The sequence below is a fragment of the Kogia breviceps genome, chromosome 15 (assembly GCF_026419965.1).
Source record: "Kogia breviceps isolate mKogBre1 chromosome 15, mKogBre1 haplotype 1, whole genome shotgun sequence".
NCBI classification, from domain to species: domain Eukaryota; kingdom Metazoa; phylum Chordata; class Mammalia; order Artiodactyla; family Physeteridae; genus Kogia; species Kogia breviceps.
In genome coordinates this window covers 22,344,021-22,366,324 of record NC_081324.1, presented here as the reverse complement: position 1 = coordinate 22,366,324, position 22,304 = coordinate 22,344,021, and the positions used below count along the sequence as shown (strand labels likewise).

Below are 22,304 nucleotides of genomic sequence, written 5' to 3'. Positions count from 1 at the left end.
CACCTAGAGGGGTGGGATAGGGAGGGTGGGAGGGAGGGTGACACAAGAGGGAAGAGTTATGGGAACATATGTATATGTATAACTGATTCACTTTGTTGTAAAGGAGAAACTAACACACTCTTGTAAAACAGTTATACTCAAAGATGTTAAAAAAAAAAAAAAAGAGTGAGAGCACGTGCTTCTACTCCGCCATCTTGAACCAATCTCCCTGTAGCTAAGTTTTTTAAGAGAGCTTTGAATTTCTTTTATTTATTTATTTATTTTTTGCGGTACGTGGGCCTCTCACTGTTGTGGCCTCTCCCGTTGCAGAGCACAGGCTCCAGACGCGCAGGCTCAGCGGCCACGGTTCACGGGCCCAGCCGGCATGTGGGATCTTCCCGGACCGGGGCACGAACCCGTGTCCCCTGCATCGGCAGGTGGACTCTCAACCACTGTGCCACCAGGGAAGCCCTGAATTTCTTTTACTTTATATTTTGATTTTATGACTAGAACAAACGAGCTGTGAAAAGTTATGAGATGATCAGGGAAATTTGTACAGTGACTGTATATATGATGATGTTAAGGAATTATTGTCTTTGTATGATAATGATATTATGGTTGCATTTTTTAAAGTCCTGATCTTTATATTTATATACTGAACTGTCCACCATCATTATACAGAGATGAGATTTTTTTAAAAAAGAAAAGATCTTTAAATGCTTTTAGAAATGTTTATGGAAAAAACGATACTGTGCCTCAAAATGAAAATAATCCAGGGCTTTTTGTTGCCTTTGGAGGGGCAGGGGTTCTAGGTGAAACAAATTTGACCAGGTGTTACTAACTGTTGAAGCTGAGTTACGATTACACATAATGGTTCATTAAACATTTTCTCAACTTTTGTGTATGTTAAAAATTTCCCATAATGTAAAGTTTTAAAAATGAACAAAAAGCACTATCCAGTATTCTCTAAAGCTATCAGAACCTCTGAGGAGTTGTAAGAAACCTTGATTGGGGTATGGGTGGTGGGTGGCAGGAACCAGCCAGGAACCTCTGGAGTGGGCAGATCTATGGCGGGTACCGCTGTGGGGAAGCCCTAGCTGAGTTGTGATAGAGACCTAGCTGTAGAATGTGTCTTCCTGAGCACTTCTTAGCTAGGCAAGTGTCAGAATAAATCACGTTCAAGGTCCAGTTTCTAATACTTTGCTAAACCAGTCCCCACACAAACAAATCCACCTTATTTTTCCATTTGCAGAACACTAATCCAAGTCTCGACCGTCCTACAACAACCAGTTCAAGTCTAACTGTTTCTTTTTGGGGGGGTGGGGGGCACCCAGTGCAGCTTGTGGGACCCCTCGGCAGTGAAAGCACAGGGTCCTAAGCACTGGACTGCCAGGGTTTTCCTTAACCCTTTCTTAACTAAGTGATCTCCCTATTTCTATCATCTTATCACTCCTTTTGGCTTCTCTTTTGTTCCCTCATATTGTTAGTGGCTTCCTGATACCTCTTTTCCCAACCTCAGTGTATGCTCCTAAAACCAGGGGCCATGACATATTTAAAAAACCCTCTCAGCATCAAAAATAATACTAGCCACAAAGTCGGAGCTCAATTAACACTTGAATAAATAAAAGCTTTGAAGAGGCCCAAAAGTAAATGATCTAATGGTTTATTGAGCAAAGCAGTCAGGGTCGGGGGGAGGATGGGATCTTGATCCCTCTATCCAGGTAGTTTTAAAAACCTCACATCCACAGCACTTCTATTCCTGTTGTGAAGCTGTTGGATACTTTGACCACTTTGAGCATGTGAGCAAATACCAGTGCATCTAGCACTGCATAAGAGCATGAAATTTTAAAATTATTATTATTATATTTTGCCTGTGTTAGGTCTTCGTTGCGGTGTGCAGGCTTCTCCTTGCGGTGGCTTCTCTTGTTGAAGAGCACAGGCTCTAGGTGCACGGGCGTCCGTAGTTGTGGCACATGGGCTCAGTAGTTGTGGCTCGTAGGCTCTAGAGTGCAGGCTCAGTAGTTGTGGCACACGGGCTTATTTGCTCTTCAGCATGTGGGATCCTCCCGGACCAGGTCTCGAACCCGTGTTCCCTGCATTGGCAGGGGGAATCTTAACCACTGCGTCACCAGGGAAGTCCCAAGCCTGAAAATTTGAAAATTGGGATTTAAATCAATGAGTGTTTTCCCCGTGGTTTATAGTCACTACACGCAGTTTAGGCCCCGACTCTAAACTCGCGCGTCCAGCAGGCTATGCGGTGCGTTCACTAAGTGAACACACCTGCGACGCTCGTGCGTGCACAGCACAGGCCGCTTCAGATTTTCAGCAAACATTCCCACAGCACAGGCAGCTTCAGATTTTCAGCAAACATTCCGCTGTATCCCTGGAATGGCAAAGTGAAATGGAGCGGAGACTCAGGATCTATAGTAAAGCTGTTATGAACTCTGATTCTAAGGCAGCGCAACCTTACACTTTCAGATTTAGTGATTAAGATAGAACGATTCATCCGCACGAAAGAACAGACTTTACACAAAGATACGCCAGAGCAAAGCATCTGGGAGAACACTCTTGTTTGAAAACATGACACGGAAAACAAAAAGCTGAACAGTAGACGTTTTTCACCTTGGGGGCTCTGGTCCTCACGGGTTACCTCCACCATCGAACCCAGCGCGCTGGTGCGGGCGAGTGAAGGAGAGGGAGTCCCACTGCAGGACAGAGCGGATGCCCGGGGCCGCTGACCGGCCTCCAGGTGCCGTTGAGCTCCGGCGGGAACCACCGAGCGCGGACCTCCGGCACCTCCTAGAGCTGCCTCACGCGGGCACGGCCGGCGGCGCACTTCCGCCCGCGCGCGTCGTCTCCCCGTGGACGGCTGGGCCTCACTGCGGGCCTGCGCCTCCCTCGGCTCTTGCCGCGGGTCTCGGGGAGTGGGTGAGTGGGGCAGGGCGCGCTGGAGGGGGGCGGGCCAGGGTCTGCGCCGCCGAGGTCTCCCACGCGCCCGCCGAGCGGGCTGAGGGCGCGCTTCCTGCGGACTCGCGGGCCGGGACCGGAGCAGAGGACCCAGGCCCGGGAGCGCCGGGGAGCGAGGACGCGCCTTGTCCACCCCCACCCCCAGACGGGGTCCTCAGTCGCCCGGCGCTCCAGCCGGCGCCCACCCCTCCTTTTGCTACACTGATGCTGACTTGGAGGAGAGGCTTGGCTGGCCAACGGTTGGAGACCTGGCCTCTGGCCCTGGCTCGGCCTTGGCCGCTCACTCTATCTCTCGGGCCACGCTTTTTTCATCTCTGAAATGGAGGCTGGCAGTAGCTGCCCTACCTGCACCACTGGGTGATTGCAGGGTTGGCACTGCCTGCCTAGAAACTCGTTCTGAACCCGGCAGCCTTCAGAATCTTCTGGGAAGCCTTCCAAGTGCTGAGGCCCCAGAATCACCAGGTGTTTGTGATATGGAGCCGGGAGTGAGAGCCACTGGCCCAGAGTGTCAAGTGACAGTACTGCGATCGATCGTGTGCTGTCTTCTCGCCCGGATTGTGCACTTTCTCCAAAGTGGTTCATAGTCATGAGAAAGCAAGAGGCTGGGTTTTTTTTGTTTGTTTGTCCAAAAAGATAGGGATCAAAATCTGGTTTGTTCACTTATTTCCTAGTGCTTAGAATGGTGCATGTCACAAAACATGCACCACTGATTAAATAAATTAACTTATGATTACTTCCGACCTAGTGGAAGAGTTGATTATTTGGCTTGTTTTTCAACTTTTTATTATGGAAACTTTCAAATATATACAAAAGGAATCGTGTACTGAGTGTACCAACTCACAATCAGTCAGTTTCATCTGGTACCTTAACCCCCACTGGATTATTTTAAAGTAAATCTAAATGTACCGTTTCATCCATTAAATACTTGTTTATGTTTATAGAACACAGTAACTCCTTAAATATAAAACCATTATCAATCTCATAAGAATTTCATGTTACCATCTATCCAGTGAAGGATTACGTATCCCCTATTGTCTCTTTTTTTTCTCCCATTATCTGGTTGTCCAAATCAGGAGTCAAACAAGCTACACATGCTGCACTTGGTTGACAGCTCATACCTCTTCATCTCCTTCCTCTTTATTATTGTTTTTCCTTGTATTTCACTTGTTAAAGAAGCCAAGTCATTTGTCCTGTAATGTTTCTTACATACTGAATTTTGCTTTTTCCATCCTTGTGGTGTCCTTTAATAAGCTGGTATTTAGATGACAGCCTTTTCCAGATGCAGGTTATACTTTTTGGCAAGAAAACCTCCTAAATTACTGTGTACTTAATATTACATCGCATCAGGAGTTGGATTAGGTCTTGTCTCTCTTTGTGGTGTCAAGATTGATCACTGGACCTTTTCCGTACAAATTGTATTGCAGGGTGACTAACTAATTGATCAGGGAATTACAGAAGGATGCCAGCTAATAACTACAGAAGGAATGAGAGAATATCACCTTGGCAACCCCTAATGAAATAATTGATCCTGGAAATGATCATTAGTGGCTGTTAACGTCAGAAAAAGAGAGACAGCAAGACAGCGTGTGCTCCCTGATGGAAGTACCCAATAATACCACTTGTCAAGTATTCTTAGACGATGGGTGAGGGATAAAGATGAAACAGGATTGACCGTGAGTTGATAATTGTTGAAGCTTGGTGATGGGTATGTGACAGTGCATTATATTAATCTGTGTTTGAAATTTTTCATAACAAAAGTTTTTTAAAAAAATGATTGACTAGTTGACTGGTGAGCTCACGTCAGCCAGATCCATCCATTATAGTTCTCCATTAGCCTTTCACTAAGTGGTTCTCAAAACTGACTGCATGTTAGAATCAGAGGGGAAGAATTTTTTTTTTTTTAATTCTAAAACACAGGTCTCTTGCAGAATTTCCTGTTTAATTGTTCTGGGATGGAGCCCAATCATTGATATGTTTTAAAAGCTCTCTAGGTGATTCTAATACTCTCATACTCTCCTGGGTTCTGTACCACTGCCTTAGATCTATTATTTGTTACACATGCAAAGTGATTATATTCTATTATACTTTCTGCATTTATTACCTTAAATTTTCAACTTTCTACATTCTGTGTATTCTTCCACCTCTTGCAAACTGCAATCCAATAAGAAAGCCTCTGCATATATTATCAGAGGAAGTCTTGATCTTGGAAGTGAAAATGTGGAGTGACACATGGAAAGGACACTAGCAATAACCTAAAGGCTTGTGTGGGGGGGTGGAGAGATGTACCACCCACCTGCTGTGTGAGGTGACTGTATCCCCAAATAGAAAGGGAGATCAGGTGATATGTAGTTAGAAGAGCATGTTAAGCATTATGACACATTTAAAAATCATCAATATTAAGTAAATTAAATCTAAAATAAATTAAAATCAAATAAATAAATGAAATGCTGCTTATTGCAACCAAAATCAATTCGAAGATTTAAAAGAAATGTTAATAATCTCCACTATCACCACCATCATTTTAATCACCCCTGAGATAACCAATATTAGCAATATGGTGTATATTCTTCCTCACCAGACTGTCTTGTATAATGTAGGGGTTTGGGCATTGTTATAAAAATGAGATTATGCCTTAGCCGTCTGTAACTTTTCTCATTGTCATCCCTTCAGGACAAGAGTTGCAGACCTGACTGAACTGTAGAATAAATAGTTCATGATATGAATATACAATAAAATATTCAGTTGTCTCCCTATTGATATATATATATATACATATATGTATGTATATATATGTATATATATATATATATATATATATATACAGATGGTTTCCAAATTTTAGCCACCTTAAAAGTAGCACATTAAACATACTTGTACAAAGATCCTTTATTTCTGTAAGGTCGATTCCCAAAAATGGGATTGCTGGGTTAAAGTATGTTGCTATTAGCAGCATCATTATTATTGGTAATATATATTGCCAGATTACTCTGCCAGAACATAATAGCAATTCATACTAACACCACTAGTAAAATGCAGGTACCCATTTTCCCTTGTCTTGGTAAGCACTGGATAGCATTAATATTTGCCAGCTGATGTGTGGAAAATAATGTCTCTTTTTCTTCAATTTGCATTTCTTCTAACTACTGGGTGACTGAGCACTTTTCATGCTTATTGGCCGTTTGGATTTCTACTATGAATTTCCTATGTATATTCATTGCTTATTTTTCTATTTTATCAGTTTTTTTGTTTTTATTAATGCATTTACTTGGACCATTTCTTAGGGGCATTAACCCTTTATCATACAGTACAGTTTTCTCCAGGTGTTTTTTTTGGTCCTTGACTTTAAGAATCTTGATATATGAAAGTTTTTGTGTAGTAAAAATGTCGTTTTAAAAAATTTCTGGGTTTCATGTCTTGCCAGTAAGGGCTTTCTCATCCCTAAAGTTATATACATATTCTCCTAATTTTTTGACCATTTTTTTTGGACCTTTCACATTGATATTTCTAAACCATATGGAATGTATTTTTATACACAATGCAAAATAAGAATCTTGCTTTGCTTTTTTCTGCAGAAATAGCCAATTATGTCAGTGTTGTTCATTTAAAAAGCCACCCTTTTTACACTTTTGTTGTATATTGATTTCTGTACGTACCTGGGTTTATTTCTGGACGGTCCCTTCTCTGTCACCTCTATTTTTGTGCCAATATTATTCTGTTTTCTTTATGCCTGATTAGTGTAGTAAGTGTTAATATCTAGAAAAGTTAAGTCACTACTCAATGCTTTGTGTACTTTTCTTGCCCATTCTTAGACATGTATTTTTTCTTCCATGTGATCTTTGGGTTGCTTTTGTTCCAAGATAAATCCCACTGGAAATCTGATAGAATTTACATTAAATATATATATACATTAATTATGAAAAGATAGATATTTCTGTGATAGTAAATCTTCCTATCAGGGAAGCTAATGTGTATCTCTTTTTGGGTCTTTTAGGGTCTATTCCTTTCCTACTATCTAGTTATTTTATAAGGTTTCTTTTTCTCTTGTGACTGAGGGGTTTTTTCTGCATTTTTATTTTTATCTGGTTATTGCTAGGACTGAGAAAAGTTTTTGATAGATTTTTTTCCCTATAGATGATATATTTATCCAGCTTGCTGTCAAATTTTCTTGTTTTAGTAGTTTTTCTTAAACTTACATGTTTGTTTTCTTCCCTGCCATCAATGTGGATGCTCTATAATTGGTTATATTGATATATAAGTTTGAGTTTGTGCTTATTTTATTTGATGCATACATATCTCCTATCACAGAAGTATATCAGAGATAGAGGTGCCCAAAAGTAGTAAAGGAAAAAGAGATCTCAGGAGTTGGCAGAAATCTACACACTCAACAGGTTATTGCTGATCACTTATAAGATCAGATGCCCAGGTGCTAACCCCTCATGGACTCTATTATTAGGGGAGTGAGACATTCACTCACCATTACTGTGTGGTATTAGCATTACTGTAGAGTGTTGTGGAGCATTGCTCTGGTTTATGATGGTTCAGAGAAAGGGCTGCTCACCACGGGCACCAGAGATATCACTTAGTGAGCATATTTAAATTCCAGCTCTTGCCCAGAGTCTCACTAGAATTGTTTATTTATTAGAAAGACTTTTTAAAAAAATTAATAAGCAGAAAGTACAGAGTTCTTATATACCCACTCCCCCCCCAATTTCCACTAATATTAACAACTTACATTAGTGTGGTAGTAATGAGCCAATATTGATAGATAATTTTTTAAAATATTTATTTATTTATTTATTTGGTTGCACTGGGTCTTAGTTGTGGCAGGCAGGCTCCTTAGTTGCAGCTCGTGGGCTCCTTAGTTGTGGCATGTGAACTCTTCGTTGTGGCATGCACGTGGGATCTGGTTCCCTGATACATTATTATTAACTAAAGTTTACATTAGGGTTCATTCACTCTTTGTGCTGTATATTCTATGGGTTTTGACCAATGTACAATGACCTGTTTCTGTCTTTACTGTGTCCTACAGAATAGTTTTGCTAAAAAATCCCATGTGCTAAATCCCATGTCCTAAAAATCCCGTGTGCTCCACCTATTCATCCCTCCCTCCCTTCCCCCAAACCACTGTCCTTTTTTTTTTAACAACAGAAATTTATTCTTGCACAATTCTAGAGGCTAGACATCTGAAAGTAAGGTGTCACCTGGACCTTTGTTATGGATAATAAAGCTACAACATAAGGAATGCTTAAGACAGAAGGTGACATGATAGAGTTGCCCTGGAGCTAGTGTCCTGGTATCTGAATCCCAGCTCTGCCACTTACTAGCTGTGGGACCCTAGGCAAGTCACTACCTCTCTGTGCCTCAGCCTCCCCATCTCTAAAATGGGGATGATATAGTACCCACCTTGTAGAATCAAAGCACTGTGTTTTTACCATTCCCATAGTTTTGCCTTTTGCAGAATGTCATATAGTTGGAATTCAATTATAGTTATCAATTGACTGGGTTTGGCTTTTTTAAAATTTATTTTTGTTTGTGTGAGCAGTCATACAAGGTTTGGTAATTTCTGGTTTTAACTGATTAAGAGTTACTAAAGTCTTCAGATTTCTGTGGAAAACTATTAGAGAACTGGAATCCAAACTATTCTTAATAACCAAAACATAGGTAATAGTAAAACTCACAAGAACCTGTTTTTGGTGATTTTGTGTAATAATCCCTAAGGAATCTTCTCGTTCCAGGGTGGAAGATGTCTATGGATGTGACATTTCTGGGGACAGGCGCAGCATACCCATCCCCAACCCGGGGTGCCTCTGCTCTGGTCCTTCGGTGTGAAGGCGAGTGCTGGCTCTTTGACTGTGGGGAGGGAACCCAGACACAGCTTATGAAAAGCCAACTTAAAGCAGGTTAGTGTGCATTCAGCTCTCTCATTAAGGCTGTCTCTTGTTCTGCTTCATTTTCTTGGCTCTCCTTGGGCCTTTTGCTTAGAAACAGCCCTGACAGTTGCACTCCATTTCAGTGCTGGAGCCCTGGCAATACTTGGAAGGCGCTGAGGTATCTGGCCCACTAAACTATCTTTCTTCCTTCTTTCCTTCCTTCCTTCCTTATTTATATATTTACTTTTCATTCTTCCTGTAAACGTTTAGAGCAAGGATTTCTATAGGCTTAGGGCATGGAGGATGGAGTGGGTTACATCAGGCATATTAAATAGACGCTGCCCAAGCAAAGGAACATACTTATTTCCACCAGGAGATAGGTATAAGTATCATGAGAGAATAAAAGGGGTGATAGATGTTCTGCGGAGTGAAATGTTCTTTTCCACTTGGAGTCATTCTCAGAGAAGGTGACCTGTGAGTTGTTAAAGGAAGAGGAAGGGTTCCCTGGGCTGGGGAGAAGAAGGGCATTCCAGCCATAGGGAAGGAACAGAGTGAGCTTAGCACCAGGCAGACTGAAGAGTACAGTGTTCACCAGAGCCTTGGCCCAGAGTCAGGCAGACCAGCGTTCCAGTCCCAGCTGTGTCTCAGCTTATTACCTTAGCAGATCAGCCAGCTTAAGCTTTACTTTCCTCACCTTTAAAATGGGGTTAAAAACTCGACTTAGAAGGGGTGTTGTGAGAATTGTATATAATAATCCCTTCTCTGTGTGGTTATCTCCTTCTCATCAGTTAAATCTTAGCTCAGGCCTTCCCTGGTGGCACAGTGGTTGAGAGTCCGCCTGCCGATGCAGGGGACGCGGGTTCGTGCTCTGGTCTGGGAAGATACCACATGCCGCGGAGCGGCTGGGCCCATGAGCCATGGCCGCTGAGCCTGCGCGTCTGGCGCCTGTGCTCCGCAACGGGAGAGGCCACAACAGTGAGAAGCCCGCGTACAGCAAAAAAAAAAAAAAAATCTTAGCTGAAATGCTGTCTTCTCAAAGGCTGAACCCCTGGGGTTAAGTAATTTCTCCTCACCCCAGGCATTCTACTATTTTGTGCTATTTTTATTGACTTCTTAGCATCATCAGTATCTAAATTATATTATTTAAATAGTTGTTTCTGTGATCACTGTTTATTTCCCTGTACAATAAAGTAAACTCAGTGATCACTTACATACCTAGTAGATGCCTAGTAATATCTGTTAAGTTAATGCATGAATAAGATGTTCAGCACTTAGTACAGTGCTTCTCACTTGTTAGGTCTTGATAAATGGTAGTTATTGAAATTCCTACCACTCATCACAGTACCTAGCATTTGATGACTAAAGGAAGTATACTTCTATCATTCAAGGATTCCTTGGTCTGGTGGTGAAACCTGACATGCAAACAGTCATTGTGTAATTTGATAAGTAAGAATAATGGAGGTGTTTTCTAACTACTTTTGAAGCACTAAGGAGGGGGACACTAATTGTATCTGTGTGTTCAGGGAAAGCAACCTAGAGATGGTAACAGTTGAGCTAGGATGTAAGAGATGAATAGAAGTTTCTCTGGGGTGAGAAGTAGGGATGGACCTTCAAGGAACAGACAACAAAGTGAGCAAGAGTTTCTAGGAGAGAAATGACATGTTTGGGGAATATTAAGCTATCCAGAACTTTGAGTACTTGGCTAGATAGATGAGAGGTAAGAATGCTTAAGGAAGTAAGTAAGGGCAGACTGTGAGGACTCCTGTGGTATTCTAAGGTATCTGGACCTTATTCTATTGGCAACAAGGAATCATTATAAAATTTTAAGCCGAAAAAAAAAAAATTTTAAGCCGAGCAATGACATGGTCTGATTTGTGTTTTAGGACAGTTTTCCAACGGCAAATATATTGGGAGAGAGAGATTGGCATCAGGAGACCAGTTCCAAGGCAGTGGCATTCACCTGAGAGAGAGAGAGAAGATGAAGATGTTGAAGCAGGAAGTAGGGATAAGGATGAAGATGAGAGACTCAAAGAGATACTTATAGAGCCAACAGGAGGTGGTGACTGAGTAAATGTCTAGTATGTGAAGAAGTGAAGAATTATTACAAGTTACAGGTGATGATGTCCCAGACCAAGATTGGGAGTTAGGAGAAGAGCTGTTGGAAGAAGGGACTAATGCACTTGGGACACATGGCCTTGAGGTGTACACAGTTCAACGCTAATTATATACTGTCTTATGTTGAAACCCTGAGGTCAGAGCAGGTATTATGCTTTACGTCCCTTGGATCACACAGGGGTTCCTTTCAGGAGAACATGCCTCCACATGCCAGAGTAGAGGCTGTAATATTTAACAGTTTAGAGAGTAGGGGTTAAGGTGTCAGGGTGATTGAAATAGAAACAAGTAACTGTTGTGTTAAGAGGTTTGGGTGTAGGGTAAGTCTTCACTTTTTATTTAGTACCTGTATCAGTTATCTAATGCTGCATAGCAGATTATAAATTTAGTGGGTTATTTGCATTTATTATCTCATAGTTTCTGTGGGTCAGGGAGTTCGGGCCTGGCTTAGCTGGATTCTCTGCTTCAGGGTATCACTGGGCTGCAATCCAGGTCTTGGCCAGGGCTGTGGTCTCATCATAGTCTCCACTAGGGGAAGAATCTCTTTTCAGTGCTCACTCAGGTTGTCGGCAGAATCCTTGTAGTTGTAGGACTGAGGCTGCCTGCAGCAACTAGAGGCCTCCTATAGTTCTCATCATGGGGGTTTCTGCTTCAGGGTAGGTTGCTCTATTACTGCCAGCAAGGGAGAGAGACTCCAGAGCAAGTCTGCCAGCAAGATGGAGTCTTGTAAATGACATAATCGTATTGCATCCTTGTGCCATATTTTGCTGGTTAGGTGTAAGTCCCCAGTTCCACCCACACTCAAGGGGAAGGAATTATAGTAGGATATGAACAGCAGGAGGCAGGGGCCATGGTGATACCCATGTACCACCTTAACTCTGTCTGCCACAATACCTTTCTCTAGTGTTTTATATTTTACAGCTATTTTATATATTTTTTTAAACAGTTCACAAAGGTCGAGCTTTTCAAAATAAAAGTTTGGCAAAAAATAAAATCTAAAGGAACCTTTAGTTTACAAAATTTTGTTGACTTAAGAAAAAATTTCCTGGCTTCAGAGAGGAGGGTGATATGGTAATGCCAGAACATTAGCTGAGACACTCTAGCCCTTCAAAAGCCCCTGTCTCAACCTGGAATGCAGCACCCTCAAAACATCTTGGTTTCTCTCAATAACCCAATATGGACCTATCACTATTGGAGTCATTGAAGCCCTTTTAACTTATACTACCTCCTGGGGTAATAATGTTTTATGGGTTTCATGAGGAAGTATTTTCTGTTTCTCTAGATATACTTCTTGCAAGTTTCCTTGGTCCTAATATGCAAGCATCTGATTAAAAAGTGTAGGTTTGCCATATCTATTTTTTTCATAATTTTAAAGAGTGAGCTTAAGCCTTTTTTCCTCAAAAATGATTACAAAAATATTATAAAAGTATAATTTAAAAAATGATTATAATAAGTATACATGCTCATTGTAAAAGTTCAAACAAAGCAGAAAAATATAAATAAGAAAAGCCTAAATCCCCCTCTCTTTGGTGAATTTTCTATACATGTAGATATGGTAATGGTGTAGATGTGTTTGTGTGTGTGTTTGTGTATAATTTTGCATAAATGGAAACAAACTATACTTGGTGTGACCTGCTTTTTTTCAACTGAATATTAAGTATGAACAATGTATTGCAGTCATTTTCCTACGGCAGTAAATATCACTGCATTATGCCTTAGAGGATGCTTAGTATTCTACTCCTATATGGATGACATTTTCCCTGGTAACTTTCATGATCTTAAGTGAAAGGGAAGTGATGCATTTTTCTTTTTTCATTTGATAGCTTCCTCTTACCTTTGATAATTGTGGTTGCCATTCCTTCTCCCTCTGAAATCAACTTTCTTGAAAAATGAAATGTTTGTCTTCCCTGAAACTGTGATATCTGTGGGAAGTACCTTTTCTTACTTAATTTATCTCACTTGCTTTGAGTTCACAGATTGTTTTGGTGTTCAGTTTTGGCTGTGTTTTGCAGTTGATAGGGAGAGGCCCAGAAAGTCTGATTTGGCAGTTTTGAGGTCAGCGTGAGACTCAACAACTGTTGTAGTTCTTTTGTCTGTTGAGTCCTCAGGTCACACTTGGGGGTGTGCTGGCAGCCCAGACAGCAGGAAGGGGGAAAGGAAAGGGTTCCAGAAGTCAAAAAACTGCAAAAACGAGGACTAAAAAGAGAAAACAAAAAGCCTGTTGAGGAAACTTCTAGCGTGCCTCCTGGCGATTTTCAAGGTTCAAGATCAGCCTCTGCGCAGTCTGTTCTCTGCCACAGGGGCCTGGCTTGGTATAGTAACACTGGGAACACTCGCTTGGAGAACACTGTTACCTAGATGTCACAGGACAAATCCCATCACAATAAACTATTCCTGTTCTTTTATGGCATCGATAAACTGTTCCTATTCTTTTATGGTATCAAATGTTTGAAATGGGTGGGCCATGAGCTAGGACTGGAAGCCACTGCTATACTAAAAATGTGTTAATTGTGATTGTTGCTTTTAAAAGGCCTTGTGGTGCATCTGAGAAAAATGTTGATGTGGCATCCTGCCACATACCAGGAGTAAATTCAGTTTACCAATGGCTAACTCAAGTTACAACCTAAGTCAGTATGCACTGGAAAAGCTGTTGTATTAGTTCAGATTGAGAGAAAGGGAGGGGCCCACATGCCTTTACATAGCACCATGGGGGATCTACCCTCTAAACTGCACTCTGCATCTATTGCCCACTTCCTCCCCCTCGGTTCTTCACCCCACTCCCTTTCCACCTCCCTCCTTCTCCCTCCTTCCTTTCTTCTCCCTCCCTCATCCCCCTTTTTCTCCTTCTTCAGCCTCACCCAGACAAGCAGGCTCTGGCTTGGTTAGTTAATCTCTGTCCAGTGTGGAGTCCTTAAAAGGCAATTTTGAATTCAGGCACTGGTCCAGTCCGTTGGAGCCAGGGGAACATTTTTATGCTGGAAGTACTATTCATATTTGCTGTTCTCAGAGGGAGCAGTAGGGGGCAGTGTAACTGCCAGATGTTTTTAACACTTGTGGCTTATCTGGTAACTTATATGAATCATTTTGGTACACTTTTTCCTTTTTTTTTTCAGTAAGAGGATGTGTAGGAAAATACTCTTAAAACTGTAACACTGTGTAATTTGAAGATGTTTTATGAAAAAAAGTTATATCTTATTAAAACCATCTAGTGAAATAATACCTGTCTTTCTTGCTTCTAGAATCATGTAGAAGAATATAAAGAAATAAGTTTATGGTGATAAGTAGAACTTCTAAATTCATTTTATTGCTTTCTATGTAAGTTGTTATGCATGTTTCAAGTAGCTTTGTATGGGTTTTATTTCTGAAGAATTCCCAAATTTATTTCTCTGTCTCAATCAAAAGGGAGAATTACTAAGATCTTCATCACGCATCTTCATGGAGACCATTTCTTTGGCCTTCCTGGCCTCCTCTGCACAATCAGCCTGCAGAGTGGCTCCATGGTCACCAAACAGCCGATCGAAATCTATGGCCCTGCGGGGCTTCGGGACTTTATCTGGCAAACCATGGAACTTTCTCACACGGAGTTGGTCTTCCCTTATGTGGTCCATGAGCTGGTGCCTACAGCGGATCAGTGTCCTACAGAAGAACTGAAAGAATTTGTACACGTGGATAAAGCAGACAACCCTCCCAAAGACGGACAAGGAAGAACTATCCTGTTAGACTCAGAAGAAAACTCATACCTCCTGGTTGATGATGAACAGTTTGTTGTGAAAGCATTTCGCCTCTTTCATCGAATACCCTCCTTTGGATTTTCAGTTGTGGAGAAGAAACGCCCAGGTAAACTCAATGCACAGAAACTGAAAGATCTTGGTAAGTGTTTTTTTCCTTCCTCGTCAGTCGAGTTGTTGTTAACCAAAGCAGTTAGAAGTGTCATAGAAACCTTTTCTTGTCTCCCAGGCCTAAAACTGACATTTTCTCTACTTACTTCCTTTGCCCAGAGTTTGTTTATTAAGGGAAATTCTTGGGGCCAAAATTTGCTATACAGAGCAAAAACCAAGTATCTATTTGAATTCTCTCTTCAGCTCCCTAGATGCACATTCTTGATCTGTCTTATCTTCAGCTTTTACTATCTTGGTTGGTGGAGTGGACCTGTTGTCTCAGGTCTAGGCTTTTATTTTTTTCATGTCATCTTTTTGAAATATGTTTTCAATGACATCTTTGGCCAGAGACTTTTTGCCATAGTTCTTAACCTTGCAACTCCAACCAACTGCTCTCTGGGTTTTCCTTCTTTATTGACTTTGCCTAGTCAGTCAACCTTGATTAAGTTAATTTGGTGTTTAGAATACTGCCTTAACCAGTTTTATATACCTGGGTTCATCACGCTCGGAAGCAAGCATCCAGAGATTGGCTTGGGGCCCATCGAAGGCTTCATACCCCCTCCATGCTAGGCCATCGTGTGTGAGAGTTCTTCAGCGCCTCTCCCAAAGCAGTGTCCGGGTACATCATTCCTCCAGCATACCACCTTCCTTGGCATGGCTACAACAGAGCCTGTGAAAACATGGTGATGATGATGTTTTTTTGTGTGTCTTTTCTTCATTTACGCAATGTCTTCTTTCTTTCCCAACTAAAACAAAATGCTAAGTAATGAGGAAAAGTGCCTTAGGCCAAAGGTATTTTTATTATCGAAAAACCTGTGAAAATACTGTCATATTGGGAAACTTTAAACATGATCTGTGTTGGAATTAGTGAACACATTCTGTTTGTTTGTGTGTGTTGCCCAGAGTGATGATCAGGGGTTATTCTCGATTAATATGAGATTTAAGCCCAGTTTGGTAAACATGGAACTGCCCCTATCTACAAAGAAGATTGATTATTTATAACTGCCTGAAATTCTGCTTGATCTTGTGATCCAGATAATCCCCTCTAACAGTTTTTTTTTTTATTATGTTAGTTTGTACCTTGTCATTTAAATGGGCTCTTTAATTTTACCCAAAGATGAGCTTATTAAATACAGCACTCTCAAATAATGTTATCCCCATGCACAGCAGAGAATCAAGGCTGTTATCTTGACCGTAATAAGGTTTTAGTGGGACTTAAGAGCTTAAAACTCATCTGACACATGTGCTTGGAAATGTTTTAAGTACTCCAGCATTGCTAATATCAATCGCCAACAGTGAACTTTTAAAAATGTATAAATATTCCAGTTTTCCACAAGTAATAAAATATTTATAACAATTATGAAAAGAATTGGATGCCTTTTCCATTTGCTGTTTACTGTGCTGTTGAAACAGACTCTCTTAACAAGTCATAAATGCCATTCCCATGACAAGATGTTATCTGCCTCTGTCATTAGGTGTTCCGCCAGGTCCTGCCTATGGGAAGCTGAAAAATGGAATTTCTGTTGTTCTGGAAAATGGAGTTACAATTTCTCCCCAAGATGTCTTAAAAAAGCCTATTGTTGGAAGAAAAATCTGCATTTTGGGTGACTGTTCTGGGGTTGTGGATGATGGAGGAGTGAAGCTGTGCTTTGAAGCAGACCTGTTGATCCATGAAGCAACCTTGGATGACACCCAGATGGACAAAGCGAAGGAACACGGCCACAGCACGCCACACATGGCAGCAGCATTTGCAAAGCTGTGCCAAGCAAAGAGGCTCGTTCTGACTCACTTCAGTCAGAGGTACAAACCAGTTGCCTTGGCCAGAGAAGGAGAAACAGATGGGATCGTAGAGCTTAAAAAGCAAGCTGAATCAGTGTTAGATCTCCAAGAAGTGACTCTAGCAGAAGATTTTATGGTGATTGGCATTCCAATCAAGAAATGAAGCCAGTGTCCCTGAATGCATTCTGGAGTGTCTGTGAATATGTTACTGAACCAGCAGTCAAGTTTGTTGTTGTCGTCGTCGTCGTTTGGGTCTAAAATTATTCGGGTCCTGACAGTCCTAACAAGGATGGGGCTGCATTGCTGAACTAACTCAGCATTGAGAAGGGAGCAAGCTTTGTGATAATAGATCACTTGAAAAAGAATAAAACCAGAATCCTTCTTCAAGTCCACACTTGACAAAATGATAGACTATTCAGGTGTACATGTTTTGTGGCTGCTGCCTCAGAGGGTAGCCAATACGCCATGCAATCCTGGGCTTAGCTTCTGCCCGGCTTTATTGCTATTGTTGGCAAAGCAGTAGCAGGGCGTGGCCCTCCTGGCTAAAAATGGTATTTTGGCAGTTTGTGTTGAATCTTTTCATGTTATTAACAGAATAGAGAGAAATGTAATGAGACATTGGATATGAAGGATTGAAGCTGGCACGTTAAGTCTTGAATTCTTTGCTTGAATAGTGAGTGCAGAGTCAGGCTAGGTGTTTATCCTCCAATTAATATTTTATTGAACTTTCCAGTTTGATTTAAACCTATGGTTCTCAGTTGGAGGTGATACTCTCCCTTAGATGGAGTTTTGAAATTGTGGGGATGTCTCTTGTCAAAACTAGGGGGGGTTACTACTGGTATTTAGTCAGTAGGGGCCAGGATGCTAGATCCTACAATGTTTGGTCAGTCCTAAACAGGGAAGAATTATCTCATCCAAAAATGCATATTGCAGGCCTGTTGAGATGCACAGCAAGTTAATACTTACACTCCCACTGTGAATATACTTTACAAAAATTAATGACATACTGAGTTGAACTACGAGGTAAGTCACATTCTACAACAAATCCTAAAAAGCTAGCTAAGTGAATATGTTGGAATTGGAACGTCTTATCAAATATTATTTGTCATAAATGAGCTATGAGCTGGAGCTTATGAATCTGGAGGTTAAAAAATGATACCTGTCCAACTTGCATTTACGCTTTCCAATAAATACTTCTTTGAGCACAATTTCAGTAAATGTTCTTTCTAGAATAGCTTTTCTTCCTGAGTTGCCTTCCACCTCCCTTCTGTCTTTCATGGGGTATCTCTGACTCATCTGCCCACAGTATTTCTCAAAATGTGTTAATGGAAAGGTAGTCTCAAGTACTGATTCAGTCAAAAGGATTCCCTAATCAAATCAGTTTGGGAAACCCCGTATGCTATGTGTCCCTCTGGCAGAGTTCTCATTCCCATCAACACATTAAAAACAGCACTGCTTCAGGGATCACCAGCCAGTCTTTGGTGCCAGAAAGACCTGATTTCAGAGTCCCATTCTTTACTTCGTGCTGGTTCCTGTGTGCTCTGGAGCAGATTACTTACTCTCTGAGCTTTAGCTTGCTCATCTCTAAAAATGGGAAAAATAAGAATAAGACAGTGAAAAATTGTCACTGAAAAGACAGGGAAAAAATTAAATAAGACAGTGTACAAAAAGAGCATAGCCCATTGCTTCAAGGCATAAAGTCCTAAAGTACAGAGGCCTGTCAACTCTATTGAACCCCTTTCTGAGTCATATTTCACCGTATACTATCTGTTAACATCTCAAGAACCTGAGCGTTTATTGTACACTTATTCAGAGATGCTGTCATGGTGTATACTATTAAATTCCTTTGGGTCCTGGGGCTTTTCTAGTAAAAATTGACTCCTGGATGGGTCTGGAATCCCTAGAATAGATAATCAAGATGGGTCTAGTTACTCAATATCTCAGTCATTCTGAAGCAGTCTCCAGAATGGTCTGATTCAGCCCTGCTCTAGGCTCCCGGCCTGCCAAAGTACCAAAGTTGACCAGACTTAAAGTGTATCTTGATTTCTGAACTCAATTCAAACAAGCATTTATTAGATACCAGCGGTGTGCCCAAACCTGTACAAGAGGGAGTGGCTAGTACTAGCTGGAGCTCTTGTGGGTAAAGATTGTATCTTAGTCACTTCTACATTCTTGGAAATACCCACCCATAGTATGCACTCAGAAATATTTATTGAATGAAATGAGGCCTTGATGTCATGAATGCACAAAATTTTTGACCTAAAGTTTAGAACTTGTGCCTAGCCCATTTTATTACTGTATTTGTCCAAAAATTTTAGCTGCCTGATTGGTGGTACCCCATTCACTGTGTTGGGAGTACATAAATGAATGTAAGACAAAATTTCAGGCTCACTGTCTAAGTGCTAAAGACTGACAGGTAAACCAAAGTAAATATGCAGTTCCTTCAAGTATTTCTGATTTTATAGCCTACCACTCAATTTTGCTGTTCCTGAGCATTCCTTGAGAGCTGGCTTGAGCTCAAGCCCTTAGAATCAGGCTCTATTAATATGTGTGGGCTAAGCCCTCAGAGAACATGGGAATGTGGAACGAATTGATATGTTGGATTAAGTGTATGGTATCAGTTCATGATGAGAGTTCTTTCTTGGACTCTCTCCTGGCCTAGAATTTGTTCTTAATGGTAGAACACATTCTAAGAATTTGTGGAGCTAGAATTAAGAGTGAATCTTAAATTGGATTTCCTAGAGCTTGTAATTTGTTCATGGTTATGTGACTCCAGATGAGATTAGAATATGTGGTGTTCCCCAAATTTATTTGATCACTGAATCCTCTTTTGCCAAGGAGAATCTTGGAACACTGAGAAATGCTGTTTGTGTGTTTTTTTTTAAATGCTGTTTCTTAATACTTCTGAAAAGTATTATATTTATAATTTTTATCTGCACAATTTATTGAAGTAATAAGTTCCATATCTACACCGAGTATAGTATTTTCTTTGTCTTAAACTGACTTTCCAGTTGTCAGGAATTCATAGGTTCTTGCTTACTTTAAATAAATATGCACTTTCTGTTTCTCAAAAGGTATTTAGACTTGCCCAAATATACCCCAAATCATCTCTGTTTTCAATTACCCATGCCTCATTAATATACTTTTAATAAACTTTTAAACATAAAAGCAGCATATGCTCAGTAGTTAATTTTTTTTAAAGATTCAAGAAAAGAAGATGATTACTCATAATTCCACCATCCAGAGAGCTACCGCTTTGGTCCAGTGATCCTCAAACCGAGATGTGAGTCAGTATAGCTCAAGGTAGTACATAGGTAGACAAGGGTGCATAGGTAGCCAGAGATCCTTGGGCTCTGATTCCAAAGACTAATTCAGTAGGTCTGGGGTGGAACCCAAGAATCTGCGTTTTTAAAAACCACCCCCAGGTGGTTCTGAAGTATATGAGTGGTAGAACACATGAGGAGAAAAAGCTGTCTTTATTTATGCACTTTGAAAAATTGAGGTGTGTATAAATATTTTATGTCTATTTAAACATGCTTATAGATCTATGTATATTACACACATGCATATTTCTACATGTAGGTTGACCTCAACTGTTTTTCTCATTTAACATGAACATTTCCTCACAGTATTAACTGTTCTTTGAAAGCATGAATTTAATGATTTTATATTACTCCATTCTATAGAGGTAATATAATTTATCTGTTTTCCTACTTCTGGGGCATTGAGATTGTTTTCCATTATTATAAATAATATTATCATGAATATTCTTGGGCATAAATCTTTGTATCTCTGAGTATTTCCTTAGGATTGATTTCTCTGAAGGTCAGAACATCTGACTTACTGTTTTGGACTTTGGGTAAGAATCTCCCACTTGTTTTCTAGCGCAAACCACAGCAGCATGAGAGAGGCCTGTTTCACTACTCCATTGACAGATGATATTGAATATCATCAATTAATGACTTTTCTAACACTTTTCTTCCAAGACATTTGTCTTATAAAGATTATATTTGCCTTCTAGTGAAAATAACTTTATTATGTCTTTCAACAACCACATATAATTCAACTGTGATTTCCTTGAATATTCTTATGCCACCTTAAAATCTGACCGTTCTTTCTTAAAGGGGTAAAAATCCTGGGGCTTCCCTGGTGGCGCAGTGGTTGAGAATCCGCCTGCCGATGCAGGGGACATGGGTTCGTGCCCCGGTCCGGGAAGATCCCACATGCCGCGGAGCAGCTGGGCCCGTGAGCCATGGCTGCTGAGCCTGCACGTCCGGAGCCTGTGCTCCGCAACGGGAGAGGCCACGACAGTGAGAGGCCGCGTACTGGAAAAAAAAAAAAAAAGAAAAAAAAAGAAATCCTTCCTGCTTCAAATATGTTCATGACAGATGCAACAGTGAAGGTAACTTTTGTCTTCACAAAGATATAAATTTATGGTGAAATGTATTGATTCTGTCCTTACCCATGGATTTTTTAGGTACTAAATGAGAATTTTTTTTTTTTTTAATATGGGGAGGATAAAAAGGAAACGCTGGTGATGTTCACTCTTTGTCAGGATAAGAATAGAGTTTAAGGGGGGTGCGGTGGGACATGGGGTAAGTTTGAGAAATTCTTTTCTTCCATAGTACGAAGTAAAAAATAAAGAGTACTTTAACCATGTTATGTTTTTTTAAAAGGGGTAGGTGGCAGTAAATACCGGGTGAATAAGAGTGGAGGATCCTTAGCAGAAAGTGCAAGGGATGTGGGGAGGGACAGGCAGAGGACAGTTTTATATAAGCCTAAGAGCCCTAGTACTATTTGGTATTTGGAACTACTTATGTGTGTGTGTGTGTGTGTGTGTGTGTGTGTGTGTGTGTGTGTGTGTGTGTGTGTGTGTGATTTAGTTTAAACATTACATTAAAACACATAAACATAGATAAGACCCTGCTCCAAATAATTATGTCAGTTGGTGTCTCCAGATGGGTGCTCCAGGCAGTTAACAGTTCCTTTCAAGACTTCTTAACATTCCGATCCATTCTCCATACCACAGAGAGATTGTTTTCAAAATGCAGATCTGAGCCTAGCGCGCAGATTTTAACCTTCTTGCCTTGCCCTCCCCTCCAAGCTAACCTTAACTGCATGGCGCCACTCGTTTGTGCAGCCCTAGCCACGTGGGCCTTTCGGCCTTTGTCAGAGGCTCCTGTTGTTGCACAGTCCTGGCACGGACTGCTCCCTGGGCCTGGAGCTCTTCCTCCACTCCCCAAGTTAACCCTTACCGGCCCTTTTGCTCACAGCTCTGCAGCCACACGCTCCCGGGAGCCTCCCCAGACTTCCCCGCTAGGTCGCATGTGACTCTCAACAGTACCCGCACCCCGCATTCCTGTTGCCTGTCACTTCAAATTTTCATTTTGTTCCTGTGAATATTCAGTTGATGTTTCTCTTTCCCACTAGCACTGTAAGCTTCACAAGAGCAGAACTGTGTCTGATTTTGTTTCCCTTTGTGCCCTAGCGCCTAGCTCAGCCCCTGGAACAAATTAGGCATTCAATAAGTAGTGGCGACTGGTTCAATTTTCCTTGCCATCCTGTTATTCTGTAAGATGCGATACCTTGTTCTCCTAGGGATTTTTCCTGATTAATGTTAAAAACAAAGCAAAAATCCCTACCCTTAATCTCTAAAATAGGGAGGAACTAAAAATAGGGAGGAAGAGAATGGTTCCCTGTGACCTTAAAATGAGGCAAA

General features: G+C 41.0%; 1 protein-coding gene and 1 long non-coding RNA gene across 4 annotated transcripts; one reads left to right on the top strand and one right to left on the bottom strand.

Annotated features, from left to right (window-relative positions):
* Positions 1 to 1,626: 1,626 nt before the first annotated feature.
* Positions 1,627 to 2,879, bottom strand: LOC136792652 (uncharacterized). The gene is made up of 2 exons (XR_010836744.1): positions 2,602 to 2,879; positions 1,627 to 2,124 (listed from the first exon to the last, which is right to left on the bottom strand). It is a non-coding gene; the product is annotated as an uncharacterized lncRNA (long non-coding RNA).
* On the top strand, positions 2,669 to 19,756 carry ELAC1 (elaC ribonuclease Z 1). 3 transcript variants are annotated; one of them, XM_067014614.1, is made up of 5 exons: positions 2,781 to 2,907; positions 4,371 to 4,619; positions 8,682 to 8,846; positions 14,331 to 14,798; positions 16,282 to 19,756. In XM_067014614.1, exons 3-5 carry the CDS (start codon positions 8,690 to 8,692, stop codon positions 16,746 to 16,748), a joined length of 1,092 nt encoding a protein of 363 aa, XP_066870715.1. In that variant the 5' UTR covers positions 2,781 to 2,907; positions 4,371 to 4,619; positions 8,682 to 8,689; the 3' UTR covers positions 16,749 to 19,756. The 3 variants fall into 3 exon arrangements, with proteins under 3 accessions (XP_058895793.1, XP_066870715.1, XP_066870714.1); XM_067014613.1 differs by having other exon boundaries at positions 2,820 to 2,907; positions 4,371 to 4,651; XM_059039810.2 differs by lacking the exon at positions 4,371 to 4,619 and having other exon boundaries at positions 2,669 to 2,907.
* Positions 19,757 to 22,304: the final 2,548 nt, after the last annotated feature.

What these genes read in the sequence shown, in the direction of transcription:
- ELAC1 (XM_067014613.1), top strand. An exon ending in GAAAAGCCAACTTAAAGCAG is followed by an intron (nt 8,847 to 14,330) that starts GTTAGTGTGCAT and finishes CTCAATCAAAAG; the next exon opens with GGAGAATTACTAAGATCTTC. An exon ending in ACAGAAACTGAAAGATCTTG is followed by an intron (nt 14,799 to 16,281) that starts GTAAGTGTTTTT and finishes CTCTGTCATTAG; the next exon opens with GTGTTCCGCCAGGTCCTGCC.